At 31.8% G+C, this 23,718-nt stretch overlaps 1 protein-coding gene across 21 annotated transcripts; it reads left to right on the top strand.

Annotated features, from left to right (window-relative positions):
• The first annotated feature begins 1,211 nt into the window (after positions 1-1,211).
• Positions 1,212-4,060, top strand: LOC107899945 (EEF1A lysine methyltransferase 1). 21 transcript variants are annotated; one of them, XR_005914810.1, is made up of 9 exons: positions 1,213-1,371; positions 1,482-1,548; positions 1,628-1,689; positions 1,832-1,876; positions 2,170-2,257; positions 2,340-2,392; positions 2,987-3,050; positions 3,253-3,334; positions 3,508-4,060. XR_005914810.1 is itself a non-coding variant. In XM_041095798.1 (8 exons), the coding sequence occupies exons 4-8, from the start codon at positions 1,896-1,898 to the stop codon at positions 3,634-3,636; spliced, it is 381 nt and encodes a 126-aa protein (XP_040951732.1). In that variant the 5' UTR covers positions 1,213-1,371; positions 1,482-1,548; positions 1,628-1,689; positions 1,832-1,895; the 3' UTR covers positions 3,637-4,060. The 21 variants fall into 21 exon arrangements, 4 of the variants coding, with proteins under 4 accessions (XP_040951732.1, XP_040951735.1, XP_040951734.1 ...); XR_005914812.1 differs by having other exon boundaries at positions 1,832-1,931; positions 3,519-4,060; XR_005914805.1 differs by having other exon boundaries at positions 1,214-1,371; positions 1,832-1,931.
• The last annotated feature ends 19,658 nt before the right edge of the window (positions 4,061-23,718 follow it).

Genomic DNA, 23,718 nt, shown 5'->3' with positions numbered 1-23,718 from the left:
TTATGGATTAGGTGTTACCAATGCCCAATTTTAAAAACTTTTCCCACTTCAAGCTCGTTTTATCCGAATCACCCATTTCATTGTTTAAAAACAATAAAAAATATAAATCTAAGCATAACCATATTTTGGACTAGATGGGTTGTATGGGTAGTGAACATTTCTAATTATCATTTAAAGAGTAAATAACATATATTTTTCTAAATTTTGAAAGGTTTTATATTTTTCGTGATTTAAAATTTTAAAATGAATTTTAAAATATTTTAAACTTTTATTTTTATAATATTTATATACTTTTAAAGAAAAGACCAAATTAATAAAATTACAAACATTAAAGACTACAAAATTATTTTATCATTTTCTAATTGCTCCATTGATAATTTTAACCGTAAAATTAGATGTTTAAATTAAAAAAATAAAAAATTTAATATCTCAAAATTAAAATGTAGAGATTTCCTTTTAAATTTCAAAAGCGTATATATAGGGTACTGCATTCATTACACCGTAAGTTCTACGATTTTGGGCCGACTTTGTTATACGGGCATATCCATATAAAAATTTTGGGCCGACTTTGTTATACGACCTTATCCATATAAAAATTTTATCCATATAAAACTAAAATCATTCCACTTCGAACATCTAGCAAAATAGTTATATTTTAGTTTGGAAGAAATATCTCTAATAAACTGGAGATTATATCGGAAATGAATAATATAAAATCATGATTAACATCTCAATCTTTAATAGAAATTTGATATGTGAGAGATTAATTGCTTACATTGGATAATTCTAACTTAATAATTAATTACAGCCATTTAATCATTTTTTTCTTATTAAAATATACGATATTTATTTTGAGAGTACTTGATTTTTTTAAAAAAAATTCAATTTATAAAAAATAATAATAAATATTTTATAAAACCACTTAACTAATAAATTTTAACAGATTTAAAATGAAATAATTTTTGCGGCGTTTTTATGAAAAATGCCGCAAAAGGTAAGCAATAGTGGCGTTTTTATAAAAAACGCCACAAAAAATAATTTTACTTTAAAATAATTTTTAGCAGAAAAAATATAAGATTTTCAACATAACAAAACGGCGTCATTTTGTACAAAATAAAATAATTTTTTTGCGGCGTTTTTTAAAAACACCGTAAAAGGAAAAACGCCGCAAAAGGTAAGCAATAGCAGCGCAAAAACACAGCAAAAAGATATTCAAAATCCCGCCCACTCCAAAAAAAAATTTTGGTTACCCGCTCGTTTCTCCCTCTTCTCCTCATCTCCATCGCGCGCCCTAAATACCCCAAATTTTGTACTTAATTCTTTTTCCCTTTTAATCTCAAAATTCCATGAGTTCTTTTGCCCTAACATCTCGTAATACCATTCAAATCCCTAAACCTTTTCTTTTTCTCTCCATGAATTTATATATATATGCATATAACAAATGATTCATTGATTTGGGGTTTTGTTTCTTTCTGAATTAGGACAAATGGGTTTTCCGATCTATACCAAAAGACCACAAGGATTATTCTATGGAATTCCCATTATGAGGTTTACAATTTAGTTTTTAAGCTTTGTGGGGTTCTGTTTGTTGCTGTTCTTTATTCCATTTTTGTTTGTGTTTTTGCAGAGAATGGAAGAAAATTACAGGAGGTTGAAGGAGATAAACAAGAAGTTGAGAAGGGAGGTTAGGTATAATGAAAATTATATCCCTTTCCCATGGTGTATATATATATAAACCAAAGCTAGGGTTTATTTGTCAATGAAAAGAAGGGTTCATGCTTTTTTTTTTGTTGTTGATTAAGGGAACGAGGTTTTATTTATTTATTTGCAGGCAGAGAATGGGTGGAGACTTGAATGAACTTAACATTAATGAACTGTAAGCTCTTGAAGCTAAAATGGATTCTTCTTTGCTAGCTATACGTGAGAGAAAGGTTTGAAATTATTGGAACTCTTTCTTTGTACCAAAAGGGTGTGTATATATATATGTTGTGTGTATGTGTGCATTATTATATATATTGGGTTTTTGTTTCTTGATTGTTAAATATGAAATTAGGCATAGGGTTCAAACTTTGGCGAGGGTACTTTTAGTTGTTTGAAACTTCTTTGGTTTTACTCGACTTGCATTCTTTTTACAGTCATCAATATATTTTTTACATTTCTTCCATGCAGCATGGAGTCACAAGAAGTAATTGATGCAGAACTCTCAGCTCGTGTTCTGCAGTTGATAAATGTCACTGATAGTGGATTCCACAGTCAGGTACACTGAGCATGGTAGCTCGATTTTGATGATATTTATTTTTAATACCTCTAGGAGGATGATGGAAGTGATAGTCTTGCAGTTCAACTAGTAGATGAAAAACACTGGGAAGATCTCTTCATCGTTATTGCTGTGGTGAGTATTTTCTCCAATCCTCATGTTTTACATTTTTCCAACTATAGGTTTATAGTTGCTACCCTGCAGGGAGATAATTTTTCCCCCACAAGAACATGAAATATACTTACGATTAGATTTTGCAAGACTCTGTCTCAATTAATCTGCATCCTTTCTCATGGTTTGGTATTATTGATTGCTAAGTGTTTTAGATCTTGAAAGAATGCAAGCAGCATATGAAAATCAGTAGTCTGACCTGCATTATTTTGATCATTTGAGAATGCTTAATCTCAGATCACTTTCTTCTCATGCTTTGCATCTACAATTTAGTTTCCACTTAGTTTCCACATATTACTTCCAAGCATCTTATTGTTTATCTTGAATATGAGGATGAACTTGCTTGTTTATCTTGATTATAGAGTATATAACCCACTTGCCTATGCTTATTTATCTTGTGCCCATTAATATGAGATTTTCTTTCTGATGAAAACGAAATCAAAGACTTTTAATTTGTAAATACTAGAGATTCTCTACCACTTTACCTTGATATAAAATTCCTCCTGTGCTACGTTTTTAAGTCTGGGAAATCTGTAATCCTACTGATTTGCTTTACAGAGCTATTTTAAATATATTATCGTCGGAGAATGTGAAGATTTTGACATATTTCAATCACAAGATGGTAGGTAAACCACTATTTTGGTCTCATATAGAACATTTAGGGTTAGAGCATCAGTTTCTATTTTTCTCATAATCTCGATTGAGCAGATATTTTATATGGGCACCTATTTCTTAACTTTGCCATGGCTGTACTGGTGTTCACTTGAGTTCATGTTTGGAGGAAATTTTTGACAGTATATTACATATGTTGTGCATTGTTGCAGAGCAAGGAGTGTTTAGAGAAAGTTACTCAAACAATATCTTTTCTTGCTCAACCACGAGAATCTCACTTGCTTTTGCTTACGGGTAAAGCTTTTACTTCCTTTCCAACTGAGCATAACTTGCAATAAATGCTGTGAGTTAGTCATCTTTACTGCCGCATATGGATAACTCCAATATAGTGCAGAATATAAGTATGGATGTCAATGGTTGTTTTAGTGGCTTTTTTTAAAAGTAAAAGCTAAGAGAATGACTTTCAGGAGAGGTGCAGAGGGATAGAGCTGCAGAGCTTTTGGGTTTGCGTGCATGCAATTTTTGGCCACGACACTCAAGAAAACTTGGAAATGAGTTTCGGGTGTTCACAAACTATGACCCTAGGGAGAGATTAGGAGGATGGGAGCAAGAATAATAGGTGCCTTTTTCTTTCCATCGTTTGCAAGGAATATTTTCTCATGGATGAGCTTCATGCAACCTAATTTTTATCCATTATCAAGGCATTTCCAACACTTACCCTTGGAAAAATAAACCAGCTTTTCTACTAATTTTCCCAGAGAAAACATGCAGATGAGAAAACTTCCAAGCAAGTTCATCCTCATATTATGCATTTTGGTCTACTTTTTTAAACTAGTGCAATTTTCCTCACTTGTGTAGATTTCGTAATACATAAAACTATTTAAGGTTGTTTAAAGTTGTACTGACTCATGCCTACTCATTGCCATTTTGAAATGTAATTAGGAAGTTGTTCCAAAACGCACAATATAGATGGAAGAAGCCACACAAGTTTCTCATATGTATTATTTATTTTAGTTTTGATTCTAAATTTTTATTTTTACTTTAATATTTACAACAACTTGAGTTCTAACTTTTGAATTTTAATTGTGTTATTAATTTATTATTTTAAATTTTAAAACTAAATTCATTAATTTTTATATTTAGTTTTAAAGTTAAAATTTTCATATAAAATTTAATTTAAATAATATTTTTTATTTATCCTTAAAAGTATATTTAAATTTCAAATTTAGAAAATAAAACATAATATAATATTTATCATAAAAATAAATATAATTTGATTAAAATAATTTTTTTAAAGGTTATGTTTTTAGCGGCGTTTGTGACAAAAAGTGCCGTTAAAGGTCATGTTTTTAGCGGCGTTTGTGGGAAAAGCGCCGCTAAAGGTCATGGTCTTTAGCGGCCTTTATTTCTAAAAACGCCCCTAAAGTTAGAGCGACGATGTCATTAGCAGCGTTTTTCGTAGTGCTTCTCAAAGCGCCGCAAATACTTTTAAGCGCCGTTAAAGGTTTAAAAAAGCGTCGCTAAAAACCTGTTTTGGTGTAGTGATTGGTTAGTGGGAGGAGAGATGAAACATCTTCATCTTCTTTATTAGCCACCATCCTTCATCAAAGTAAAAAGAAGAAAAACTATTTTGGGTGTTTCAACATTCAGCCACCTAATTTGGTGAGAAATTTAAGTTTTTTTTTCTTGTAATTTTTTTAGATTTATGATAATGAGAGCTTGATTTAGGTAGCCCATGTATCCATTTGGTAAACTATTAAAGTTTTGGAAAGTTTCCATTGTTGATTAATTGATGAATTAGACTGGAAAATGATAAATTAAAGCTTAGATTATGAAAAAGACTAGATTGTAAAGTTAATTTAGCTTGTTTGTTAACATTGTTACATTTAGGGACCAAATTGAATAAATATAAAAAATGTCATGAAATTATGTTCGAAATAAAAAATATATGGTCCCTAATGAGAATATGGGAAACATGATTTGATTCGAAGCTTTATATCAAAAGTTATACTTATCTCGATTTTAAAGACTAAATTGGATAAAATGTAAAATATGTTTGACTTGATGTTTGAACATGAATCGGTGGAAACTGATATTTTTTATTTTACTGTGTTATCGTATGTAGCTAACGTCAACGATGAGACATCAAAAGAGAAAGGAAAAGCGGGAGTTGACGATGAATAACACGAAATCTCGATTTGTACTTTTATGATTCAAGATAGATTTAATTGCTTTTATATACATGTTAATTGCATGATTGAACATCGAAGTGAGTATATAGTTGTCATATGAATTGATTTTTTGTGATTTTTATTGAATATTGTGAAAATGAACTGAATTGAATGAAATGAAAAATTAGTATGGTTTTATGGAAAAGTGATGTGTGTTATGAGAATGAATTGAAACATGTTATATGGTATGAGTTATTTGTGTGTCAATGATTAATTGGGATGATAATTTGGAATTGAATGTGAAGATATATATGTATACAAATTGGTTTGAATTGAAATGAAATAAGCGATTGCTATGTGATTGTACAGTGTACAAGGTATGATAGGTAATTGTAAATGATTATAGAGTAGAAATATATGATTGTGAATAATTACAGGGTGTGAAAATGCAAATGTTACTGATCACAAGGTATAAACATGTGAAACTGGTTGATTATAGGGATGCAAATGAAAATATGTATAGTTGATGCCCGTGTGAAATTAGTAAAATGTTTGGATACAATTGGCATGCTAATAGGGTCATATGCGCGCTTGTACGAGATATGTGATTATATGAAAATTATTACTTGTTTAGCTTGGACTAGTAACTTGATGTGAAATAGGTTTAGCCTAGAAGGTTAGCCTAATATAATTTTAGCTCGGACGAGCAACTTGGTGTGGTGTATTTACCCGTGTATCCGAGTATGTTTTACTAGGGTTTTATCGGGTGAAACATTATAAATGAAATTGGAAGCTTGAAAATGTAATGAAATAGATTGATAATAGAATATGGTAATGAAATGAACTATGTGTGTAACATCCCGAAATTCGGCCTAAAAGTTTTGGCCCTTCAAGTGAGGGTTTGCCAATGTTGCGACAAATAAGGATTTCGCCAGTACTTCAACAAGCTAGGGGGCTTGAAAAAAAGTATCAGCAAGGAGTTCGCGTATGTTTCAACATTATAGTATACGCCAAAAGATGTAGTAAGGGGGTTTGTCAGTCTGTTTGGTGAGGTAATGTATGCCAGTGTGTTTGGTGAACTAGGGTTCATCGAGTAAGTTGCAAACTGGGGGTTCGTCAGTCAAAGATTGAGTCAGTCTTAAATTAGGAAATAGATATATGGTGTATCTAGGAATACTTTTCGTGCAAGTAACATCTTTCCTAAGTCAAGTAGGGTATCTAAGATTTTTAGGACACTTAGGTCTATAAATACGACCTTTATTCCATGAGAATTCTCTCATCGAATATTCTGTCGTTAAGTCTTTATTTCTGAACTAAGTTTGTAGCACCCATGGTAAGTCTCTATCTTGCTAAGGTTTGATTGTCCAGAAAGTTAGGTTCGCTTGCATGTGTGAATTTTGTAAGTTCTGTCTGTTTAAATAATCTGAGTGTTTATATGTTGCAAACCAGCCGAATCATCTACCAGCAAAGATAAATGCAAAACCAAGCTTGTTTAATTCTTAGTTTATCAGTGAGTGGTTAAGAATTGCTTAAGTGTGCTAACTATAATGTTTTTCAGTATGGAAGCTCAAGGTTTGTAACTTTTGTGTGAACTTTTATGATATTTCTTTTAAAACTAAGTTCTAAGAGTAAGTTTTCTACAAATTCTATTTTTAAGCCTCTACTTTAAGTTTTCTACAAATTCTATTTTTAAGCCTCTACTTTCAGGACACGTTTTAAAGTTATTTTTTTGAAGTATTTTTTATGCGAGTTCTTAAGTGAGCTATGTTTTAAAATTATGGTTTTATAAACTGTGATTTTATTTTACGAGCTTTTGTGCGAGCTTTAAGTGATAAGATTCTGTGCGAGCTCTTTTATGAGCTCTTTGTGATAAGTCAATGTGTGTGCTCCTTCTAGAGCCTTATGTTGGATATATTGGTATACCAAAGGATTGTAAGTACTCACCTCTCCGTTTTGTGATTTTGGGCGTTGAGACCCTAAGACATGTGGAAAGATAAGAGAATGTAAAGCTGTGCTCTATTCACTAGGACATATTGGTGTACAATAAAGTGTATTGCTTCATGTTGCACTTATAGGACATGTTATAAGGACTCTATGAGTCATTATGAGGCATTATAAGGATATCCACATATCCAACGAGACTAAGATAAGTGTGTTAAGTACAATAACATATATTATGTTCCTCAACCATTCTGATAAGATAAGTGTGGGAGCATGTTTCATGCTATATAAGATTTGTTTTCAAATACGCACAAGCTAAGCTTTTAAGTATGATTTTCAATAAGTTATGTGAAACTATTTTACAAGCTTATGTTTCTTGACAAATAGAATCTACGAACTAGGTCTCGTAATCTCCTTCACAAACCCAACATGCAAAACAAATTTTAGACTAAGTCTTCTTTCTGTTTTTAACTCTGTATTTTTAAGCATACACTGATGATTCCTGATTATTCACTGAGTTTGCAATCAACACACCCACTCCTTTCTTACTTCGCAGGTAAGTAGGTTGCGGATGATAGTGGCGAGGTAGATGACTTGGTGAGGCTCCTCCTTGATTAGATATTGGCGAACCTGGGAAATAGGCGTGGGGTTTTTAATTATGATAATTCTAGACTTATATTTTTTATTCTGTTATTGAAAGAATTTCCTTAAGTTTAAGTTTATTTTGATCTGTTTAAGTCTTTGTTATTGTGAATTATACTCTAAGATATATGTTTGATAATCTATTTCTTTTTAATAATAAAGTCGATGTTTACTTACTTCCTCATGTATGTATGCCATGTTGATTTCTCTACCTAAGTATGAAATAGTATCATATGAGTGTCTGTTTTACTACGAACTACTATCTTCTGTGATCTAAAAAAATTTCGTGTGTACCCCTGTTAGTGATAGTCTACGAACCTAGGTAAGTAGTGCGAACCCATACATGTATGAAAACTCATGTATTTATGTGAACCCTACTAAAGTATGATAACTGTAACATCCCGATTTTGATCCTAATCAGACATAGTAGTTTCGGGACCACAAATTCGAGTCAAAAAAATATTTTAATATTATTTTCTATGTTTATTATGTGTGAATTTGCTTGTGTGAAAATTTCGTGTTTTAATTTCATCGTTTAAGTGTCCAATTAAATAAAAGTACTTAACCGCGTAAAATAAAAATTTGATGGTTAAATAGGGAAGTGCCTAATTGTTGTTGTCTTTATAAAATGGAGGATTTATGATGCAATAAGGCCAAAAGATAGTTAGTGGGTGGCATTTGGCAAAAACAACCTTGAATAATATGTTATATAATAATATTATTAAAGGTTAATTTAGTAAAACAATAATATGATAATATATGTTATAATTAAAACAAAAAAAAAACAAGCCATTATCATCATCCATTAGTGCTGAAACTAAAGAAAAAAAAATTAAGAAAAAAAAAACAAGCTTCATTCGGCTAGGTTTAGGCTTGATTCAATGTATGTTTTACTTTGGTTTTTGATAATTTTTACGTTTTTGAGATCATTGTTTTGTGTACTACAAGACTCATGGTTGAATTTTTGAAATTGATGATTATTTTGTGTTTTACCATTGATGATAGGTTGTGATTTTTGATGTTTGATGATGAATAATGAAAGATAGATGAAAGGTTAACATGTTTTATCTTGGGATAATTGATGAATTTGAACAATTAGGGCTAAATTGTGAAAATAAATTTTTGAGGGACTAAAATGTGAAATAAATGAAATGTGTGGACTTGTATGAAGCTTATAAACATTCGGCCCTCACATAGTGTGTGCAAATTTGGTGTATTTTGTGTTTTATGTAATAGGGACTAAATTGCAAAAAGTGTAAAATGTCAGGGGCAAAATGGTAATTGGCTCAATTATGTGTTTTTGGACTAAATTGAATGGAGTAATATTTAAACTAGTTCATTTCGAATATATTTAGATCAAGAACCAAAGAAATCGGAGTTGGATTGAGGAAAAATTAAAGTCATCGAGTAATCGCCCGGTTTCAATTTTCACTGTCTGAGGTAAGTCTATTAGCAAAATAATGTTATTAAACTAGAATATATATATGTAAATCTATCATACATTTAATAAGTTGGAATGAACTTTGTTAATTTCATATTGTTAGCCGAATATACAAGTTGAAATTGGTAGGTTGAAATTTTATTGTACAAATACTGTATATGTTAGATAAGGTATGTTTGAGTTTAATAAGATGAAATTAATAGCATAAATTATATAAATATATGATGATGTTCGAATGCATAATACAAATTCTTTGAGTTGAACTTAATGCTATAAATTGTATATATATATGTGGTTCGAATAAATGATGCAATGTCTTTGAATTGAATGTATTGTTATGAAATATATATATATATATAAGAGATTCGAGTGTAAGATACAAGTTTCTTTGAGCTAAACATAATGTTAGTAATTATATATAATTATACATGTTGATCAAAAATAGGATTTGAGTTTCTTGAGTTGAATTTAATGTTATGAATCATGTATATGTGGTTCGAATGTGAGGTTGCTATGAAGAATTGAATATAAAACAATTCTTATTGAGATATAGTTATTGAGAAAGATTTATGTGAATCATAAAGAATTACATGAAAGATTAACTTTGTATTTGAGTTATTCAGGCTCTGTGCCTAGCAGGCTTAATGCCGGTGAAATATTTCAGACTTTACATCTAGCAGGCTTAATGCCGGTAAAATATTTCAGACTTCATGTCTAGCAAGCTTAATGCCAGTGTTCTGAATCAGGCTTCAAGCCTAGTAGGCTACATGCCGGTGAATCATTTTAAATTATGTGTTTAGTTAGTTCTTTTTCAATGTAACAACAAATGGAATATGAAATTATAATAATCAGGTATGTGTTATTTTATATCTTATTTGATATGAGGTAAGTACATTGATTGATTGTAAATAAAATAAAAGATTGATGTATATATATATTCGATGAGTATACATATTCGGTTATGTACAAATGGCAGGTACATATTAGTTAAATGAATATAAGTAATAAGGTAAGTTGATTATTTGAGATGATATATTATAAGTGATTATGGTTTTGAAAGTTATCATGTTTATTCATAGATATAAATCGGTTTTAGTTGTTAATTAAGTTGCCAAGGTGATTGTATATATATATACATGTATGTTAATGTATGTTCAGTTTAATAAAAGGTATAGGTGTAATCAAGAGATGTATATTACATTTATAAAATAAGCTAATTGCTTTTTAATTTATCTAGTTAAATTAATTCTATTCTTTTGACTTACTAAGCTCTCAGTAGCTTACTTTTTGTGTTTGTATTTGTTTACTTTTGTCTTATAGATTTTGAAGCGTTACGAGCTCGGGGATCGTCAGTAAAGTTTATCACACTATTGACTAATTACGGTATTTTAAGCTGAAATTTCCTTGAGACTATGGCATGTATAGACTAGCTGCTTTATTTGAAAGTATATATGTATTAAAGCCATACGAATATGGTTTAGTCAGCTTGTTTTGCTCGGTTTTGGTTAGAATTATAGATTATGTATATTTTAGTTGTGGTTAAGCATTATATGGAAATGAATTATTTTCATATTATATATAGATTAAATGAATGTTCAAATGTTTAAGTGTGTTTTGGATTTGTGTTTGATCATGAATATGCAAATAAGAAGATTAATTCGTGGGGTTGATTTTAATTGATGGTATATATGTATAAAATAGGACATGAAATGTTTATTTTGTAAGGTAATGTAATATAAACTTTTGGAAGTGATTTAGGTATAAATAATTAAGTGTATGCAAATTCGGCTTAGGTATATATATATTTAATAGGCAAATTTTGGTCTTATGGCTTATGACATTTTGGGCTAATATGATGTTTTGATTATGTATATTTTGGGTACAACTTAATGTTATGTATAATTATTCATAGTTTAAGTGTGTAATAATTTGATATATATATATAATGGTGATTTACTAATATGTTCGGCTATAGTGATTAGATGATTAATGATAAATAATAAATCTTGTATGTGAACTTATTTGGCTTGATATTTATATTATATAAGAAAGGCAAAGCTGAATTTTTACGAGTGGTTAATGAAAAGAGAACATTGGATTATTAAGTTTAGAATTTGTGCAGGGGATGATTTCGAATATGACATATGCTAAATAAGTATTTGTATTTATTGTATATAAGTTTTGTTAAATTGATATGGACATGCACATATGTAAATCGCAACTATGAAAACATAAGTTTAATATTAGATGCATATATAAATATATGCCATATCATGATGTTATTTATAAGATTAGATTGATAAGTTGTACTCGTATTATCTTGAATTTGACAAGTATGGAAGATGTTCTATTGTTTAAATGCAAGATGTTTGAATAAGTGAAAAACTTTTATTTAGTGCTGATTTGTATATTATGATTTCATATTTAAATCTATTTGTGAATAGTTAAATTTGTTGAGGTTATAAAAGTAGCATTATTCTTGAGTGATTAAGAATGTTCAATAATTGTATTTAATCGTGCTATGTTCGGTAATGTCTTATAACTCTAATCCGGTGACGGATACGAGTTAGGGGTGTTACAATGCATGTATGTTTCCTAGTTTGTGATGTCTGTTTATTTGCCAAACTATATTGCATGTTGTGAACTTAAGTACTATGCAAACTTAAGTTGCAAACTTTTAAGTTTTACTATTATTAGGCATGCAAATCTTTCATTTGATGTGCGTAAGCTCACATGCTTTACATTTTGTGTTTGAACTATTTCCGTTGTTCTGTTATTATTTAGCACAATAATTGTTGGCCATAAGTGGTGTGTTGGAGGTTAGGTTGGGAGTCAATGAAGAGTCACTTCGGTGGCTAATGTGGCACACTGGATTTGGGTTGAACCTATTCGACCAGGTTTGGGGTGTTGCAATATGAAATTAAAATGAGTTTGTGAATTGATAAGTGTATATGGAACTATATGTGTACATATATGTTATTCGTGATTAAGAGAGTAAACAATAGAGATTATACAAAACGATTGGAAACGAGCCCTAGGTGTCAACTTGAATTCGAATGAGTCGATAGACTCCGGAAATAGATTTGAATAATATATTAATAATTTATTGATGTTTTATGAATATGGAATTGAATGATATAATGTCGAGGTATAACTGTTTGATTCATGAATGATATTAAATGTTTAATGGCTTAAAAATAGGTAATTGACCAATAAATTAAAATGGTTAGATATGTTACAATGTTGAATGGATTGGTATATTATTTTCTATATGTATATTCATATGTGTATGTGATAACGAAATTTCTTGGCATTATAGGATATGTAATAAATGTATAAATTCCTGTATTTGAGTCGTTACTACAAATTAGTCCTGTAAGTTTTGTATCGTTATTTCTATATTATAAATGTATAAATTCCATGTTTATCATAATTATATTTAATGATATACTTAACTATGGACTGATTGGAGAATTCATGAAAAACGAAAATGGCTATTAACTATTAGGCTTTGAGTTAGTGATACAGACCGTAGCGATGGCTGAGATCCTGCATGTGTTGCGGATTCTCTACAGCTTGTGTGAGCAGCATCGTGAGCCGGTGGTTACTTAGCAGGTACTATGTACTGGTGATACAGACCTTAGTGATGTCTTGAGATCCTACATTTGTTGCGGATTTTCTGCAGCTTGTCTGAGTAGCATCTTGTGCCGGTCAAAACTCTAAAATTAACTCGAATGAGTGATACCCTTTGATTACCTGAGTAGATATTTTATTAATATGTTGACAGAGAATATGATGTGAATTAATGCATTGTGTAATGCTCATCTGTTGTGAGCAGTGATTGACAGGAACTACGTTATTTAGTCTTATAATTTGATCTGTTATGTTTAATTTGGTAAGATTTATCATTTAATTTAGTAAACTTACTAAGCTTCGCTTACTCGTGACTTATCATTTGTTTTGTAGATTATATTTTGAGATCGGGAGATCGGATCAACTCGAGGAATCCTTTGGTAGATTTTGTAAACAACTTGGCTTATATGGCACGTAATAGGGAAAATGATTAAGTAGTAATGTTTCATAGCTTTGTGTGGTGTTATAGTATGTTTGATGTTGTGAAATGGTAATCCTATAAGGTATGCTTTAAACTAAAGTAAGCTTGAGTGTTTGACCATGGAATGGTAAGTGCCATGTTTAAGCTTGGGGTGATGTGGTTGAAATAGGTTAGATTGTGTTAGTATGTTTGTTTGAAGGTAGTAGCTATGATAATGTAAGTAGATGTGTCCTATATTGTGTTTAAATGTACGGTGCATTGGTAAAGTCTTAGGTGGTTGGGAATAGGCATGTTTGGTTATTTTTAGGTGTGGTTGTAGTCTTGGGATCATGTGTTACGAATTGTTTTAGGTTCCTATGTAATTAGATGAAAATGAGCATGATTTTGGTCTTTTTTGGGTATACACGGCCTGGGACACTGGTTGTCGCACGACCGTGTGTCACACACGGACATGTGCCTTTAGTATGTTAGCTGCAGAGTTCACACGGGCTGTCGCAGGCCGTGTGACACAAGTCAAAGAGTTACATGGCCCATATACGGGCCTGTGGGATGACCACACAGCCATGTTTGGATACACATGGTTTGGGCCATGTGACTCCTGTTTTGGAAATTTTTCATTTTTGTCCCAAATCTTCTGTTTGCTCTGAATTGATCCCTGATTATTCCTAAACTATTTTTATGGACCCACAAGCTCGATTTAAGATCTGTGAATGTATGTCTTGCTCCATTTTGAATTATTTATGAATATTGTTAATTAATTTGATGAATTGGATGCTATTGTTATGGACTGTTCTAATTGTACAGTAATACCCCGTAACTCTATTCCGGTGACGAAAATGGGTTTTGGGTGTTATAGAGCCAAGGAACGACATGTCTTGAGACTTGACAATTTATGTCTTGAGACATGCTTGAAATGTTTCAAGACCATTGCTTAGAATTGCATGAAATGGTCTAATTTGTTCTTGATGTCTTGAGACACTAATGCAAATATGCAAAATTTTAACATTGAATATCATGTAAAAATATTCTTAGTTGCCCCAAAACAGGACCGACATGACACCAAGTCATGGTGCTCTCAATTGACATACAAAAACAACTTTAGTACACACAAGATCACAACAACCAATATATTATAGCATAACTTACAAAACTATTTTGTTTCATAACATGGAAGCATACATAATGAGATTTAATTAGAAATGAAAGTTCATCCTATAAAGTATTATAAGACCAAAACATACCATCATATATACACATGATGATCATAACATCCTAACTAGCCAAAATTTATTTATAAAGATTCATAACACTTTAAGACTTAGGTACATGCCATTTTCTTATCAATTTCAAAATGAACATTACAGTGGCTTGGATGAACTGAGATATGAGCCTTTGGACGCTAACAAACTTTATGAGCAATACAAAATGTCTACTCAACACCTACGCACAGAAACAAATACATCCACATCTGAGCATGGAAAGCTTAGTGGTGCTAACATAATTTGATTTCTAAGCATAAAAGAATAAAGTAAATAAGCATACTATGTTAGCATTATAATATAACACTAAACCAATTTCCAAATTGTTTGAAAATGATCACATATTCACATAGTATCATATGAATCCACCCTTAGGGTATTTAAACAACATTGTTAATGATCTTGCATGTATATGCATAATTTCCATATCTTATTCTCATTACCAATTTCATACCATAAATGATACAAGCCCGACCCTGTAATATCCTTTTTTTAGTGATGTTAGAAACAGTGATTTCAGGACCACAACCCCGATATGTGAAGTATTTTATTATTAAATTAATGCTTATAAAGTTATATGAGGGTCATATTAAAATATAAGAAATTTCAATGTTTAGATAGTCAATTAAGTAAAAAGGATTAAATCGTAAAAGTCGTGAAAGTTAGTTGTTATTAGTAAATTGAGTTTTATAGCTATAGAAACTTAGTTGTTGGCCTTAAATGGTAATGAAACCATTACTAATTATGTTGGACGGCTAGGGGTAAGAATATTTGATGTTTTATAAGTTTAATTAAAGGGCATTATGGTAATTTAATAAAAATAATAAAAGATACAAAAATATGATAAAACTATCATCTTCTTCAATTGTTTCCTTCCACTACCAAAAACACCATGTTTGTATAAGGGTAGGGTTCGACCAAGCTTTGGAGGCCTGCATGTGAGTAAATTTTATACTGTTTCTTGTAATTTTTATATTTTTTAGATTGTTTCAACTAGGTCCAGCTAACCCGAACCTTCTTTGTTGAAACTGTTAAAGATTTTAATGTTGCCATTGATGAATATTGATGGTTCTTGATGATAATGATGAGTTTGAAGTCTTCCGCCAGTCTGCATTCTTGTACTCTTGGTGGAAGTTAGTTGCAATGTGTCGGATGCAATAAATGGATCTCTATGGAACATCGAGATGCCTAATAGTGGCAATTATTCCCTTTCGTCTATCAGATATGATGCAAATATTATCGTCCCTAACAACATACATCCGCAATTTCATGAGGAAGAATTCCCATGATTCCATGTTCTCCTTGTCCACAATGGCAAACGTTATCGGGAGCATGTTCTTTTTCCCGTCTTTAGCAACCGCAATAAGTAGGATCTGCGTATATTTTTCGTATTGTCAGATCCCATCTACCTTCACTAGCGGCTTGCAGTGGGGAAAGGCCCGCATACATGGATCAAACATCCAAAACATCAGATGGAAAGTTCTTCTTCCTGGTTGTAGTTGGTCATCCGTGTCGTAATAAGGTCGTGCCTCTAACTCAATGACAGTCCCTAGCACATACTCCTGCATAGCGACTATCCATCCCTGTAGTGTTGGAAAAACAGGTTTGGAAAACGCAATGGAAAATAAATCTAAGGAAAAACAAAAGTTTTAATTTTTTTTTCTGAAACAAGATCTTGGTTGTGATATCTAAAGTAATAAATACTTAATCAAAATTGTACGTTTTCGAATCGTCTAGGATGAGCGCTTCAACCAAGTAGTCTTCTTAGCTATCCTTAAGCTCAAGCCTACCGAGGTGGGCTCGCTTCGAATCAGAAAAACTTTTCACAAAAATTACCAGTGGGGTAATTTTTGAATTTCTCTAAACTTTTGGGTCAAGTTGTAAATCAGAAAAATATCTCTAGAAATTTTCTGAAATAATCTCTTCAGAGAATTTTCTCTTTACAACTTTCTATTGAATTCAAGTGTGTGTAACTAACGACCCAATACTCATTATATAAAGAGAGTTTAGAGAGTTCAACTATAACTAAACTTAATCATTTTAATATTAAATTAAAATAATATTTATCAAGATAAATATTAGATTAAATTTAATATTATATCTTATTAAAATAATAAAATGTTTATCTTGTAGATAAATATTAAATTAAATATAATATTAAGATAAGTATTAAATAAAATCTAATATTAAACTATTAAATAATATTATTTTAAAATAATTAATCTGAAATAAATTCTCTAGTAGAGTTCCAGTAGGAGTGTAACTCTTCTACTGCTCAACCACCGACGACCAACCGCCGTCGGCCTCTCGGACACCGCCGTCCCAGCCACCGGTAAGCCGTGTCTAATGATGCAAGCGCAACACCCTTACGACACCCCCGAGTCGGTTCAGTTGCTGCCAATTCGTTCTAAGACAATGACGACCTGGCCGGTCTGGTTTAGCCACCGGTTGGACTCGGTTTCACATACCTAGCCCTATTCGACTAGTTTTAGGGTATTAATCTCGATTTTGGGCTCCCGGGCCCAATTTACAATCTTAGATCCAATTTTCAAGTTCAATTACTCATTGAGCCAAGACTTGAAAACTAATTTCCAAAAATATCATATTAATTTTAATTAATTTGATTAATTTAATTTTACTTGATCAAAATTAATTTTCCAAAAATACTTAGATTTTCCAAATTAATTTTTCAGGAAAATTCTTTAATCAAATTCTCTAGTTGAACAATTCTCACGACCAACTAATTTAATTCCACATCGAATAAATCGGCTCAATTGAATTATTCCCAAAGTCGTAGAATTTTCTTTTAATTGAAATGCAGTCCAATCGAGCTTTTGTTGAGCTAGCAGAGGGATCAATCAGACATATACAACTAGGCTCTAGTGATTGCAAGTATGTCCAAAAGTATCGTTCCGATAATTCGCAATTACTTAATCATTGAGTCAGTCCACAAGAAGTATCATGATTGGAAACTCCTTATTGTATACTCTTTACGAAAGCAATTCATCCAACTGCTTTGTCTAATGACCTCGTCATGTGTGTGTTACTCTCATATGATATCCTTGATTCCGTTCAGTTAAACCCGTTCACTCAATACAATCCTATTTTATCTGATTGTCATCATTGTGTCTTCTTAATGGTTAAAATGTTCACTGTCAACAAATGACTGTGATAAATTGCTTATTCGAGAACAAGCAACCCGTGGCCACGTTCTATATTTATCAATCCACACAATGCCAATGAGAGGATATCATTAACTCTTTAATTGAGTTATGAATTCTATTGTTGCTAGGAAAGTCAGGCCATACACAAGTCATGTACCCAACATATCGGTTATGGGCTCGATCATCTTTAGAGCATAAGCCTCCACTTATAGCATAAGCCTCCATATCGGTTATGGGCTCGATCATCTTCAGTTTGAACTTTAGACAATCAATGAGCTAATATTTGCTTGTCGCAATTTCGCTATGCATGCAAAATATAAAAGATAAAAAATACAAAAGACATTATACTAAAATGTGAAATTAACTTTATTTATTTATTCATCATTCAAATAAATAGAAAATAGTTACATGTTTACTACAATATAGGCACAATTACCAATAGTCTCTTATTTGCCCTAGTGAAGTAAATGTGTCATGTTTCGCATTCTCATATCCTCGACGTGTTTGTTAAAACCTTTAGTTACAAGAGTCTTAGTAAACGTATTCGTGAGGTTATTTTCAGAAGATACTTTCATCACATCTACAATTCCTTCGGCTATTGCCTCTCGTATCAAGTGATACTTCCGATCAATATGTTTCGTCCTCTGGTGACATCTCATTTCCTTGATATTTGCTATTGCAGTGCTGTTATCACAATACAATGTTATAGCTTTTTCCATACCAGGAATAACTTCAAGTTCGGTTAAGAGCTTTCGAAGCCATATTACTTATTTCGTTCCTCAGAAGGAGCCACATACTTGGCATCCATAGTAGAGTTAGTAGTGCAAGTTTTTTTACACTTCTCCATACTATGGCTCCACGACCTAGAACAAATACATTTCCCGACGTCAATTTCTTCGAATATTTACAGGTTTGGAAGCCCGAGTCTGTGTATCCAATAGGAGTAATATTCTCCCCAAAATACACAAGCATATAATCTTTGGTTCTTTTAAGATACCTTAATATATGCTTTACAACTTGCCAATACTTGAGACCTAGATTCGTATGATTTCGACTAACCATTCCTACAGCAAAATAGATATCTAGACGTGTGCAAAGCATTGCATACATAAGACTTCCAACTGTCGAAGCATATGGAACCTTACTCTTATGCTCTCTTTATAACACCCTCAACTCAGATCCCTCGTCGGAACCGGGTTACGAAGCATTACCGGAGTTTACCAATCAAACAGACATTAATTTCAAACATGTCGTATCATATAATATTCATGTCAAAAAAAATCAAACTCATACTTACTGTCCCTAATTCGAGCCCTCGAGGCCCAAAATATGTGTTAGAAATAAATCGGGACTAATTCAGAGACTCAGGGAATTTTTCAAAAAATATTAAAAATTTTCAAAGCTGTAGGGTTCACACAGCCATGTGGCCAAGCTCACACGGCCAAGAGACACGTCTGTTTCTTAGACTATGTGGGCATTTGAAGTAGGGACACACGGTCATGTCCCAACCCATGTCTGTACTCATGTAACTCTTTTACTTGGGTCACACGGTCGAGCCACACACCCATGTGCCATACCGTGTGCCCTTCCAAAATGGACTCACATGCTCGTGTGCTAGTTGTGTGTCTCACACAGCCTAGTCACACGCCCGTGTATCTGGCCTGTAGACTCAAAATGAACACTAAGTAATTCAAAAATCATTCGTTTAACCAGTTCAAAACATAATCAAACACATTAAAATCATGTCGAAACAATCATCCTAGGTGCCTAACCAATGTACCTTCATTGGTACCACATTTATATCATCAAAACATATCATCAAAGTATTATTCAAGTCCAAATTATAAACATACCTAATTTAATCTATTTTGCCTAGTTTCTGAATATTTAAACATCAATTTAACATGCCATAATAAGACTTCAAAAACAAACACATGTTTATATTTATATACCAAACCAATATTAAACTTAAAACCTCATTTATAATCAAACCACAAAATAACTAGTATTTAGACACCCTATGTACATGCCGACACATTTCAAAAGGATAAACATCACCACGTTTGAGTTCGGGATCGTTGTCGGATGCTGGATCGACGATCAAAATTGAAGTACCTAATCTATGTACGGAAAACAAAAATCATACGCTGAGTAAAACTTAGTGGTATTTCTATTAGAGACAAGAGATTACAAATGTATATTTAAAATATAAACACATATTAATATTATTTAAAAATCACAACTACCATATGCCAACTCTTTGAATTCACACATAATAACATATCATATTTCATTTGTTTCACAATTATCCCAATTCTCATACTTGCTATATAAATAGCTTTTCACAATTTGTTTTACATTTCATTTAAACAATAACATTATTCATTCCATATCCAATTCATGAGTACATAATTTATGTATCTCATTTTCATGATTCAATTCACTATTCCATTTTCAATTCACTTACAATATCATCCAATATCAATCATAGTACTGTTTTATTTAATTACCCCTATTAACACGACTTAGACTTGGACGGATACACGGATTCAACCAACACACCAGTTTGGCACCTAGTGCCTCATCGGATAATTCGAAGTAGTAAATTGACACCCAATGTCTCATCGGTTAAACCGAAGTAAATTGGCACCTAGTGCTTCATCGAATAAATTCGAAGTGATGTATACACCCAGTGTCTCATCAACTCGAAGTCGAAGAAGTCCCTGAACTCATCTAATACAATGGCATGCGATCTATATCCGACTCAGCCCAATACAGTTAAAAGGGTTTAATTTCATTTTCCAAATACAACCAAAATTCAATTATCATATTTGCACATATATATATTCATTTCAATTCAATAATCAACACATTCATAATATATATAAATTCAATCCATTCAATCAACTTTAATTCAATTCAATGTCAAAGTGTCAAATACTCACCTTAACACTTACCATATGCATTAAATAAAAATACAACAATTAATAACTAGTTTCGGATTATAGAAATACAAACCAAAAATTCTGAGCTATTTCCCGTTGACTTTATCTTTCCCCTTTTTAGTCGAGGATTCTGGTACGACGTTAGCTACGAAATTAAAACAATTAAAATTCATCAATACAACACAACACAATTCAATTTCATATTGAATATTTTAATTTTTACTCAATATTTTTATAAATTCTAATTTAGTCCCTAAACCGAGACTAACTTTATTTCTTCACATTTAATTCTATATTTTCATTCAATTTCTGCTTTAAACTAAATTTAACTCCCTATTTTCACTTAAATCCCTAAATTTTGAATTTTTACAATTAAATCCCTATTACTCAAAATTTACAATTTATTCTACAATTCAATCCCTTTTCATTTCTAACTTAAAAATATATCAATTTAATCTCTAATTCTAAAATTATCCAACAAGACAACACTTAAAAACTCAACAACTTCTAAAATTTCGACATGGGTCGGGTAGTATTTAACACCGGGATTCCAAAAACATAAAATTTACAAGAAAAAGAAACTAAATTGACTAACCGGTTGAACTTGAAAACTTTGAACCCTAGCCTTGTCTTTCCCTTTTTCTTTTCTTTCATTTTTGTTTCGTTTTAGCTTCTTTCTTTCTCTTTTATATATTTATTTTGTTTTATTATAATTTTATAATATATATTTAATTCTTAAGGTTTTATATTATAATATATATTAACTTAAATTTTATAATAATATTAGACCTTATGCCGCCTCATTTAAAGGACAATGGCATAATTGCTTCTTTAGTCCCTTTAATTTTTCTTTAATATATAATTCAACTTTCACCTTTTATGCAATTTAATCCTTATACCTAATTAATCTTAATTCATGAAAATTCACTTAACCAAAACCAAATTAACTATACAACTAACTTCGTAAATATTTTTAATAAATATTTACGAGTCTGGTTTACGGTAACGGAGTCTCAAAAATGTACTTTCTGACATCCGTGATTATCGGGTCGTTACACTCTTTCTTTCGTTGTCTTAGGACGTTCTAGTACCTTATTGATGTATAAAGCTTGAGATAGAGTTATCGTTTTATTCTTTCGATCCCCAAGGATTCAAATTCCAAGAATACAACTAGCTTCACCCAAGTCCTTCATACTAAACTGTTGAGCTAACCACAGTTTAACCGATAACAATTCTCATACATTGTTTCCGGTAAGTAGAATATCATCAACATACAAAATGAGAAAGCCCAAATTTTTTTCCTTTATATGCTTATAAACACAAGGTTCATCAGCATTTTGCTCAACTCCAAAAGTCTTGATCGTTTGAACAAATCTTTTATTACATGAGCGGGAAGCCTACTTAAGTCCATAAATGGATCTTAGCAGTTTGCAAACTTTCTGCTCCTTTTTTTTATAACATAGCTAGTGGGTTGAGCCATGTAAATGGTCTCATCAAGATAGCCATTCAATAATGCTGTCTTGACATCCATTTGCCAAATCTCATAATCGAGAGCAGTGGTAATGGATAAGAATATGCGAATAGACTTGAGCATGACTACCGGAGAAAATGTCTCATCGTAATCAATGCATTCTTTCTATGTGTAGCCTTTCCCTACAAGTCTAGCTTTGTGTGTTTCCACTTTCCCTTCTGCATTTCTCTTCTTCTTGTAGATCCACTTACGCCCTATAAGTTTAATCCCAATTGGCAAGTCTACAAGTTCTCATACCGTATTAGATCTCAAAGAATCCATCTCGACATCAATGTCCTATTTCCAGAGCTTGGAATCAATGTCCTGCATAGCCTCCTCGTAAGTGAGTGGATCATCATCCTTATGATTGGATCCCGTATTATAAATATTACCATCATAGATGAAGAAGTCTAGTTTCTCAGAAACTTTCCCACTACGACGAATTCCCCTATGCTGTTTATTGTTTGCAGGTCTTTCTACAACTTCCTTGAGAATTGAACTCGGTAATTGTTTTACCAATCCCAAAAGTTCCTCGAGTACCACTTTACTTCGAGACTTAAAGTTATCCATATAGCTTTCCTCGAGGAAAGTAGCATGAGTAGAAACTTTAATCGTATTATATTTCAGATTGTAGAATAATCCTCCTTTTGTTTATTTTGGATATCCTACAAATATGCACAAGTCTGTCCATGCATCCTACTTCTTTGTATCCTTATCAGAACGTGTGCTGGACAACCCATATTTTAAAGTGATTTAGAGTGGGTATCTTTCTATGCCACAATTTATAAGGTGTCTTACGAGCAGACTTAGTTGGCATACCATTCAGAATATAGCAAGCCATTTGTATTGCATATCCCTAAAAGGAAGTAGGAAGTTGTGAATAGCTTAACATTGAATGAACCATGTCAAGTAAGGTTCTATTCCTTCTCTTAACTATGCCATTCTACTGTGAAGTGCACGGTGTAGTCAATTGGGATAAAATCTCATTCTCTATGAGGTATCCTAAGAACTCATTTGACAAATATTCCCCAGTTTGGTCAGATCGAAGATTCTTTATGGATAAACCTAATTGTTTTTCCACTTCTGCACGAAACTTTCAAATTTATAAAAGGTTTCGCTTTTGCAGTGCATTAGATACACATATCCATATCAAGAATACTTATTGATAAAAGTCACCTAATAATCGTAACTTCCTCAAGCACTGATGCTCTTGGGACCACATACATTAGTGTGCACAAGTTCTAAAAGTTGGTTGGCCCTTGTACCTTTCACATTAAAAGACCTTTTAGTCCTTTTACCTTCCAAGCAAGATTCACATTTTGGAAAACTAACTTCCTTAAGCATACTGAAAGGACAATCTTTCATGAGTCTAGTGATTCTTTCTTGGTTAATATGACCAAGTCTTAAGTTCCATAGGTACCCCTCATTAAAGTGAGAAGTTTTAAGCTTTTTATTCACTATTTGAAGTATCGAGTAGTTATTTGTTTTGATAAATTAGAGATTGTTTTCCATCCATCCATTAAATACTAAAGAACGATTTCTGTGAATAGC

The sequence above is a fragment of the Gossypium hirsutum genome, chromosome D06 (assembly GCF_007990345.1).
Source record: "Gossypium hirsutum isolate 1008001.06 chromosome D06, Gossypium_hirsutum_v2.1, whole genome shotgun sequence".
Lineage (NCBI taxonomy): Eukaryota > Viridiplantae > Streptophyta > Magnoliopsida > Malvales > Malvaceae > Gossypium > Gossypium hirsutum.
Note: the sequence above shows the minus strand (reverse complement) of the source record. Positions and strands in the feature narration are given on the sequence as shown.

Excerpts from the sequence above, each read along its gene's own strand:
- LOC107899945 (XM_041095798.1), top strand. The coding sequence starts at position 1,896 with ATGGATTCTTCTTTGCTAGCTATACGTGAGAGAAAG. Across the intron at positions 1,932-2,311 it reads TAGCTATACGTGAGAGAAAG|GAGGATGATGGAAGTGATAG; the intron begins GTTTGAAATTAT and ends TAATACCTCTAG. Across the intron at positions 3,335-3,518 it reads TCACTTGCTTTTGCTTACGG|AGGGATAGAGCTGCAGAGCT; the intron begins GTAAAGCTTTTA and ends GGAGAGGTGCAG.